General features: G+C 36.9%; 1 protein-coding gene across 1 annotated transcript; it reads left to right on the forward strand.

Annotated features, from left to right (window-relative positions):
- Positions 1 to 6,921: 6,921 nt before the first annotated feature.
- On the forward strand, positions 6,922 to 9,925 carry LOC110786978 (trihelix transcription factor PTL-like). Its single transcript, XM_056829111.1, is given in 3 exon segments — positions 6,922 to 7,542; positions 8,244 to 9,234; positions 9,236 to 9,925. Coding segments are annotated over 3 exon segments (1,791 nt in total). The 5' UTR covers positions 6,922 to 7,036; the 3' UTR covers positions 9,530 to 9,925.
- The last annotated feature ends 701 nt before the right edge of the window (positions 9,926 to 10,626 follow it).

Raw genomic sequence — 10,626 nt, forward strand, 5'->3', positions numbered from 1 at the left:
TTAGATTTTAAGTGAACTAAAATCCTTAATCATGCAACATAATCAAGCTTTTGATCTCATGCATCTTAAGACATATTTAAAAGCAATAAATAACTTAAACATGCATAAGATAAATGTGATCTAGTATGGCCCGACTTCATCTTGAAGCTTTGACTTCAAAGTCCGTCTTGAAAATCTCCGTGATAGGCACCATTTTCTTCAAATAGGATAAGCTATAACTAATTACAACTATTTGATGGTTCGCAGACCATATTTGAATTGAAAAATAACTTTGGTACTTTAGACCAATTACATTCAAATTAATGGTACGCATACCATAATTTCTATCCTATTTGGGCCATACTAGTCACTTCATAACCTGCAAAACAGTACATATACAATATATACCATTCACCCATTCATTATCATGAATGGCCCACATAGCTGGTTAGTAAAACACATTATGCATCACGTAAATATTTGCAGCAATTAATCAAGGGCATCAATAATCTACCAATTATTCAGTCCTTATTAATTCTAATCAAGTTGTTTTAACCTTAAGGATTTGTAGACCTAATCAAGAGTTTATGACTAAATAGCACTCCCACTTAAACCAATAAATTCATATGCTTTATTAATTTTAAACATAAAAATGTATTTCTAGTCTAACCGGAAACATACAAATTTAATTAAAATTTAAAGCTCATATAAATTTATAATTGAATCCAAAAAGTTTAATTTAATTTCAGTCGATATTTAAATTAATTCATGATTTTAATTTTAGTAAAATAATTAGAATAAATAACATTTATTATAATTACAATATTCAAAATTAAAATCCAAGAAAATAATTTAAATTATTAATTTTAAAATTAATTAAAATTACGTGAACTGAAATTTTCAAATTAAACATTCAAAACGATCTAATCGTAACGCAAACACCCTACGCATTGCACGCCCATGGGCCGCACGCATACAGCTATTGCTGGCCATATGCGCGCAGCCCATGCGCTCGTCGCATAGCTGCTGCTCTACCAATCGCAAGCCATCGCACGCTGTGATGCTGCGCGCGCGCCAGCCCTCATCGCACGCGAGCCATCGCTCGCAGTGCGCGCTCGCCAGCGCTCGCTGTGCGCGCGAGCCATCGCTCGCTGGGCGCGCGACATCGCTCGCTGGGCGCGCGACATCGCTCGCTGGGCGCGCGACATCGCTCGCTGGGCGCGCGACAACGCTCGCTGGGCGCGCGAGCAACGCTGGGCGCAGCGCTCGTGGCACGCGAGCTTGCGCTCGCTGCGCGCGAGGCTGCGCGCTCTTGCGCGAGGCAGTGCGCGTTGTGGCGCAGCTCGCTTGCTGCCCACACGCGACTGCCTTGGCTTGCCTTTCGCCCATGGCCCACGACACAAGGCAGGGATGCTGCCTTGTGCTCGTGCACTACGCCCTTTGCTCATTGCATTCGTGCCGCACGGGCGACGAGCTCCCTTGCTCGTCGTCGCATGCCCGCACTATACAACACCCCTTAAGGGTAACACGAAGCGTCCATTGCTTTGTGCGTGCAAGTTTTATGAACGAATCGCATAAAAAATTTAAAATTTATATTTAAAATTAATGACAAATTAATAAATAATATTAATTTCATAATTTTAGGGCGAAAAAATCGAAAATTTATTATTCAATTGATTTCCGATTTACATGGATTCAAGTCTAGGTCATAAAAATTTAAAATTTATCATAAATTTACAATTTTTATGGTGGTTTTTAATCATAGGTTTCTAATTAAATTATAATTATTTATGAAAATCAAATTAATTCTAAATTATTCTAATTTTCAACAAATTAATCATAATTACAAATTAGATTGCATAATTAACAAGGCTAGGCATTCAAACTTGTTAAACATATACTGTAGGTCAATCAAAAATTCAAGATTTATCAACAAGAATCGCAAATATTTAATTTTAACATCTTAAATTTACGAAATTTTGCATTCGAAAAACTAAAACCTTCGAAAAGTCATAGTTAGGCTTCGAATTTGAGAATTCTGGGTTCGGCAGAAAATTATTATTTTTGTCAAAATTTTAGAATGCCTTTTACATGCGGAATTGTCACAAAAATCACTCGATTTGGATGAGTAACGAAGAAACTGCCGAAAAACTGCGTACGTATAATTAAATAAACGCAATTTGCAATTAATTAACAATTACGAAAATTAATCACCCCTTTTAATTCTTGCAAATTTGTAATATTTAACCATGTTCATGCAATTTAGATTATGAAAATAATAAGGGGCTCTGATACCACTGTTAGGTTATGATACATATGATATTACATAAATCATGCGGAAACAACCATTAACCCAGGAATACATATTATTTACACATAATCATATAGCATAATTTAGATGCATACTCTTTGTTGCGTGCCCTCCCTAGCTGCGCCCGAACCGAACAAGAACAAGTCTTTAGGACTCCAAGTGTCGTCCCTCCGTAGATAGTCCACAGCACGTCCGGATCCGCCTTAAGATTGACCAACTAGAATCGCCCTTAAGGTACTAGAATTTTCGGCACTTTTTGAGCAAGATGTGTGATTGAATTTTCTCTCAAAAACTCACTTTGAATACTTTGAAACTCGTTATAAATTGTGAACCCAGGCAACATATTTATAGGGGTATGGAAAGGGAATTGGAATCCTATTCAGATACAAATTAATTAAACCTAGAATCCTACAAGAACTCTAATTAATTAATTTATCAAATAGAATTAGGAATTTAATCATTAACCGAACTCTGCATGTTTTAGGAATCGTGCATGAACACAAACACTTACGCACACACACACGGCAGCCACGATGGGCCGCCCATGCGCGTGCGTGCGAGCAGCAGCCCACGCAGCGAGGCCTACGCGAGCTACAAGCCCACGTAGCTCCTGCGCGCGCTGTGCGCGCTGCCACGGCCTGCTGGGCCTGGCCTTGCGCTGGGCTTGGCGTGGCCTTGGCTGTTCGTGTGGCGCGCTTGGCTTGCTGGGCGATGGCCTGGCTTCGTGCCGGGCCCTCGTCCGGCAGGCCTCGTCCGATGCTTATTCGTACGATACGCTTCCGATTAAATTTCCGATTCCGGAATTCATTTCCGATACGAACAATATTTAACATTTCCGATTCCGGAATTAATTTCCGTTTCGAACAAATATTTAATATTTCCGTTTCCGGAATTATTTTCCGATTCCGATAATATTTCCGATTCTGACAATATTTCCGTTTCCGGCAATATTTCCGATTCTGGCAATATTTCCATTTCCGATAATATTTTCCGATACGTACCATGTTTCCGTTTCCGGCAACATCTACGACTTGGATAATATTTATATTTCCGATACGATCCATATTTCTGTTTCCGGCAATATCATCGTTTCCGGAGTATTCATTTCTTGCCTGTGACGATCTCAGCTCCCACTGAAACCAAGATCCGTCGATTCCGAATATTCATAGATGGAGTATTTAATGCCATTAAATACTTGATCCGTTTACGTACTATTTGTGTGACCCTACGGGTTCAGTCAAGAGTAAGCTGTGGATTAATATCATTAATTCCACTTGAACTGAAGCGGCCTCTAGCTAGGCATTCAGCTCACTTGATCTCACTGAATTATTAACTTGTTAATTAATACTGAACCGCATTTATTAGACTTATCATAGAATGCATACTTGGACCAAGGGCATTATTTCCTTCAAGCTTTACCTTATGTTCCAGGAGCCCAACTAAACCCACAGCATACTTCTGAATGAAATTCTTGACTTCATCCTGCTTCTGTGTTGAGTTCAGACCCCCGAAATTCCAAGCTAACACTCTATCCATTAGGCTTAGAAGAGTCCCCTCTTCCAGTTAAAACACCCCTGTGTTCTACCCTTGGCACTTGCTCTCCCATCAGAACATCATTCTCAAGCAGAGAGACATCCAACACCTGAAAAGCATTAGAAGTCCTAGCTGGTACTTCTGAATCAACTCTCACCCTTATGGGCCTTAATGATCTTTGAAAACCTTCTTGATCCACAATAGGACTAGTCACCTGAGCAGTTTGAGTAGGAACTGAAGCTGCCACAGGTTGAGTGGCTTTCCTAACCCAAACTCTTTTCCTACCTTGCCTACAGTCACCTTGCAAATGTCCAATCATCTTGCACCGAGTACACTATGTTGGCCTCCATTAATAGAAAACAGGAACTCTTACCATTGCTCCATTCTCATCTCTAAATGAGACATGTTCAGGCAAATCTTGAGCCAGTGGTACATCAATCATTACCCTAGCAAACTGCAACTTATCTCTACAGATTGTAGCTTGATCCCTTTTGATTGGCTTCCCTATTTGTGCTACAATCTTAAACAGAGCCCTTTCCCCCCAATATTTAAAGTTGAGCTTCAATTGTACCCATATTGGAACAGATTGAAGTTCTGGCTTCTCCATGTCCATATCAGGATTCCAGGGTTTCAGAATAAGGGGCTTGCTATCAAAGAAATAATGTCCTGTCAACACTTTATCCCTCGAGTCCATAGTAAGAAATCTCACCAGAAAAACCCCTTTTCTCACCATCACCACCTTATCTACATTCAAATGCTTCCATATTCTCCTGATGAAACCCTCCAAATTATTGATAGGAGGATTGGCTCCCACAATGTAACACACTACTGCTGAGTTCCAAAAATCAATCTCCTCTTGAATATCATCAACATCAATTTCAACAGGGTTAAACTCATCAATATGAAAATCATTTCCATCAGCATTATCTAAATCAATATGTTCTGTATTTATAGTTTCATTCACACTAATTGAATCAGCAGTATCATTAGTTTCAGTATTAGCTACCTCATCAAATTGCTGCAAAATAGGGATTGAAATCGTACCCACCTCCATATTAGGCCGAGCAATACCTTGTTTCAACTGTTTTGCTGAGCCATGAATCACTTCCATGAACTCATTGAAAGAATGTCGCAGTTCTAAACGAGCTTGAAGATGTTGCAACCCAGATTTTGGCGTAAAAACTTCATTTTCGACCCCAAAATCAAGGGCTTCAACTCCCAAAACTTCCTCAATGCTGCGTGTTTTCAAAGCTTGGGAATTAGATGATGGTCCTCGTGGTTTACCTTTGCCATTTCCATGCTTGTTGCTGTGAGATTTCGAGCCAGATCTTCTAGCCATGGCCGCGGTGCACGTTAAGCTAACATGCAACGAGAGAAAACTTGGGGAGAAAGTCTCTCAGCTTTAATTGTATTTAGTTTTCCTTTTGCATGTGTGATATTTATTTAACTTATGTGATGTTACCTTAAGCATTTCATTTCACATTAACTTTGTTAAAATCGGGTTGTATATTGGTGATTTCTTACGAAATTACTCGTTCACAAACGAGACCTTTACATAAGGGTAGTACCCCTAGGCATCCCTAAAGAGAGTACCCCTTTATCCCCTTACAAGATAAGGTCATATGATGATGTTGTTTGTTCGCTTATACGTCAACAATTTCATAAAGCGTAAAACTATGTAGGAGTGTAGGACTACATATAAGACGAGGGACTTTTCAAAAATGTCATATTCCACGCATCGTTGAAATGATAAAATCTACATCCCTTAAATCCTAATTAGTAGTGTGTGTTACTAATTATAGACAAAACTTGAGATCCCTTAGTAAAGTGATATACTCCGTTAGTAAACTTTAGATGGAGTATGTTGGTGGACCTTGGACGGCCCCTTTATCTTATGATATACTTCCTCTGTCCCTTAATACTCGATCTGTTTTGACCGGACATGCTTGCCAATGTATAACTTTGACCACCAATTTCTTTAATTACATATTTTAAAAACTTATAAAATATTAATATTTTGAAAATATATATTAAGATGAATCCGACATTATATTATATACTAACATTTGTTTTCATATAGTAGAAATAAAATAGGGTCAAAGTTAATTATGTGAATAGTGCAAAAAGTCAAAACAGGTTGAGTATTAAGGGACGGAGGGAGTACTACCTCTTTTTTAAAATGATTTTTGCACTTTTCTTTGTAATATGTTTAGCTTACTTCCGTTTCAAAATGATTTCTGCACTTTCCTTTGTAATATGTTTCTTAATATTCTTTATACTATTTTTGGATATGAAAATGTATCATCTTAACCTACAAAATGTATATCTTTCCATTCACTTTTTCACTTTATTAATTTTTTCTTACATCCACCACTTCTTTACACTATTTATCTTACGTTATCTATATTTTATTATACTCACTCACATTTTTACACATTTTATCACATTTATCTTGATATTTGTGTAAATAATAACAAAAAAATCATTACGAACCGAGCTAGTAAGTTATTAACAAAGTCGGGATCACCTAGTGAGGTGATATATCGGCTTTGCGCGCTTGTCTATAAAATTATATAAAGAATACATGTGATGTAATTAGAGTAACACATTACACAAAATTTGTGACCTCCAACGACAGTAAAAGAGCATATCAAGAAAAGGCAAATATCCTAGATGATGATGATGATGATGATGATGATGATGTTTAAATTGGGTGATAATAGATGCAAAACGCAAAGTTTAGAGGATGAAATAGGCATCATTATTGCGGGCAGACAGTCCGAGTGGGAAGAGACTGAGGAGAGATAAAATTGAGTTGTACGGGTCAAAAAGACAGGATCCTAAGCACTGTACACGCGTCATCACCTCACTTACTCACTGTTTCCATTTCATCGTTTCATTTTATGCCACGTAGTCACCTCTGATTCGCTCTTACCCTTTCCTATGTTTTGCTCCCTCCTCCTACACTGCTACAGTTTCTTCACCAGAACGATAATGAAAACACCTCCTGAAGAAATTAAAATTTAATTTTTTTATTATACTCCGTAAAAAAAAAGTGGGTCCCATAGAGTGTCCTTTTATCACTCTCCTCCTCTGCTTAAGTCCCAGTCCCACCACCATAAGGGTCCATAACCCTTGTTGCGAAGGACACGATCCGCTAGTCTCGCTTCTTAATTCCCCTATTTTCTCTCTCTTAAAAATAAAACAAATTCCATGGATATGGAAGACCAATATGGTATATCAGATCTACGCCACTTCATTAGCCGAGCTACAGTAGGGTCGGTAACTCAATTCCCTCCTTTTCCAGCACAACAGCCGTCACTCCCGTCTTCATCGGATTTTTTCTCAGCCCATCACCATCCTATTATTAATACTGCTGCTGTTGCTACTCCTCAACAGCAGCAGTATGAGATGGTTGTGATGGGTCGAAACATGTCGGACATGCTGCACCACCATAATAATAATACTACTACTACTACGAATAATGGTGGCTTTCATCATTATCACAAAGAGCATAATCAACATCATTCCCACTTTAATTCGGACTCCACTACTACCACTGCTACTGCTAATATTTCCGGTGGATTCGATGGCGGCGATGCTGGGGCTGCTAGGTGGCCAAGACAAGAGACGCTTACACTTCTTGAGATCAGATCTAGGCTTGACCATAAGTTCAAAGAAGCTAATCAGAAAGGACCTCTTTGGGATGAAGTTGCTAGGTATAGTAATTAACCCTCTCTCTTTTTTTTAATTAAAAACAATTTTTTTATATGAGAATTAAAATAGACTTTTTACCTAATTATGTAAGGCAGCTGGCTTTTACTTCTCAAAACAAGTCCACTCATTTTTAAGCTTAAATTCTTGCTAAATTTTTTGAATCAGTTTTCAGTGATTATTTACTATTTTTAGTACAACTGATTTTCTCTGAAAATGACAACTAATTTATCATAAAGAATTTTGGAAACTAATTTAATAACAGTAATGAGTAGAATTCAGTCAGTAATGATCTAGGATGTTAAGTCCATTTCATCCTTTTCTTTTTGTATATTTAATTGTCATTTTTTTTCTCTCTAAAATCAAAGCTAGGGTTTCACAAATTCCCCAAATTGTACTTACATAAAAATCATTATTTTAATTTTTGATAGTACACAAAAATCATTGTTTAGTTATTTGTTTTAGGTCCATTATGCTTAACCACCAAAACATTCCCATCAAATTAAAAGCAATAAGAGTTATTTGTTTATCAAATACGAGTAGTTGAATGATTTGTTCAAATTTTAATTAAGTTGTACTTGTATATATCATTATTAATCATTTTACACTATTAGCGTTACAACAAATTAAATCTATACCATTACCAATTTACCATCCTTGTTATGGTGTTATGAATTATATTATGATGTGGGTAATATATTAATAGGATAATGTCTGAAGAGCATGGATACCAAAGAAGTGGGAAAAAGTGCAGGGAGAAATTCGAGAATTTGTACAAGTACTACAAGAAGACTAAGGAAGGGAAAGCAGGAAGACAAGATGGAAAAAACTACAGATTTTTCAGGCAACTTGAGGCACTCTATGGTGATAACAATTCTCACCATAATAATCATCCTATGACTTCCACCTCGGAAGGCCACCATATTGCTGCAAATGTCCCTCACTATAACACCAACCCGGCGAACATCATCCCATCCAATCCAATACTCGGTCACCCAACGAGTACTGTTAGCCTCTCGAACTCATCGGACTATGAAACCTCGTCATCAGACAACGATGTTGAGGGCTCGATAGAGAGTGGAGACTCGAAGAAAAAGAAAAGAGGGAAGCGGAGTTGGAAGGCAAAGGTGAAGGAGTTCATTGATTATCAAATGAAGAAGATAATGGAGAAGCAAGAAGCTTGGCTGGAGAAGATGATGAAGACATTGGATAATAGAGAGAGGGAAAGGATGGAAAGAGAGGAAGAGTGGAGGAAGCAAGAAGCTCAAAGGATGGAAAGAGAGCATAAGTTTTGGGCTAGTGAACGAGCTTGGATTGAGGCTCGTGATTTAGCTCTGATGACTGCTTTAGAGAAGTTAACTAACACTAGGGGGGAGAATGATATTGCTGATCATAGTCATTGTCGACTAGGGATCCATGCTATTGATCAATGGCTCGAGACCGAGGTCACACGACTAATCCAACTCCGAACGAGCATGGAGTCTAGATTCCAACAATGTGGCTTCTCAGAGGAAGTTGTATGGGAAGATATTGCTGCAAAGATGGCTTATTTGGGGTATGATAGGAGTGCAATTGTGTGTAAACAGAAATGGGATAGTCTTAACAAGTACTTCCAAGGGAAGGATGATGGTAGCAAGAAAAGGAAGGAGAATTATGGAGAGGTTAGTAACAATAATACTAATACTAATAATACTAGTAAATCATAATCATCAAGGTGGATTACAAATGAATCATATGGGAGGGTTAATTAGTAATAATTGTGAGATTAATGAACCAAGGCTTCAACTAAACGAGGAATTGTCGCCTTCTTCTTACAACTCCAATGTTAATGTTGGTAGTAGTACTACTGTTGGTGTAAGGGGAAGATTGATGAATGATAGCTGCTTAAGGTTTTTTCTTGGCGACGGCGAGGGCTGCCTTGGTAGGGAGAGTACTAATTGTGGGATGAAGCTGGAAATCACTCTTCTTAATTATTTTACTTCTTTTTCTTAATTTGAGTGATTAGCTAGGTAGAGTTTTGTGATGATGACTAGTTTTCTTTTTTTCTTTTTCTTTTTTTTTTCATTAATTTATGAAGTTGCTAATTTGATTTGTAGGTGGAAGGTTGAGAGTGCTATAGCTAGCTAGAGAAGCTATTGGAAGGACAACATTGATCATCAATCGGTCTGGGTATGCAAGTAATTAGTCTAACTTTTTAATAATAATAGCTTTTAATTAATCTCTTAATGTAAATTACTTGATTGTTGTTTGATTATAATGTCCTTATTAATGATTATTGAGAAGTCATCATTTTTAGTAGGAAATTATTGGGTTTTTTTTAGACTTTCTGGTTGATATTATGCATGTATCTTATCTCCATCATTAATCCAGTAACATAGTTATGATTCAGGGATATAATCTCAATGATTAAGGTGGAGAATTCATGATCATGGTAGTTGTTATTTTACTATGTTTCACTTTATCTTTCAATTTACTATTCACGTACTCAAATTTTAAATACTTTGCCATCATTTGGCAATTCATATTACAAAAAATATTACTTCCTCCGTTCTTTTTTAGATGACACAATTATTTAGGCACGTTTGCCAATGTACGATTTCAAACATTAATATCTCTAATTGTGTATCGGAAAAATTATAAAAAGTTGATATTTAAATATTATTTACTGATACGAATCTAATAAGACCCCACACGACTATATTTTTTTTAATGTATAAACCACAAAAGGAAGCCAAAGGTGTTTGTGTGAATAGTGTGTAAAACCTCATTGTGTCATGCAAATAAGAACAGAGGAAGTATCATATTAGCTAGATTCATTTAACGAGTACTTTCATTATTTTATATAATTAATGCAAAATTAAAAAATACTACTCCCTCCGTCTCTTTTTGTTTTTTACGTTTGGTATTTTTCACGCGTTTTAACGATTAATTAATTTGCATCGAGATTCCCTCAATTTTTTTATTTAAACAAGATAAATTACGTTTATTTATAATGTTTTCACTTTTATCAAAATTTTGATATTGGGAAATGAGAAAATTTTAATGTTCCAATGAAAAAGTGTGAAATATTAAATGACATAATGAATTTA

Source organism: Spinacia oleracea, chromosome 5, assembly GCF_020520425.1.
Source record: "Spinacia oleracea cultivar Varoflay chromosome 5, BTI_SOV_V1, whole genome shotgun sequence".
Lineage (NCBI taxonomy): Eukaryota > Viridiplantae > Streptophyta > Magnoliopsida > Caryophyllales > Amaranthaceae > Spinacia > Spinacia oleracea.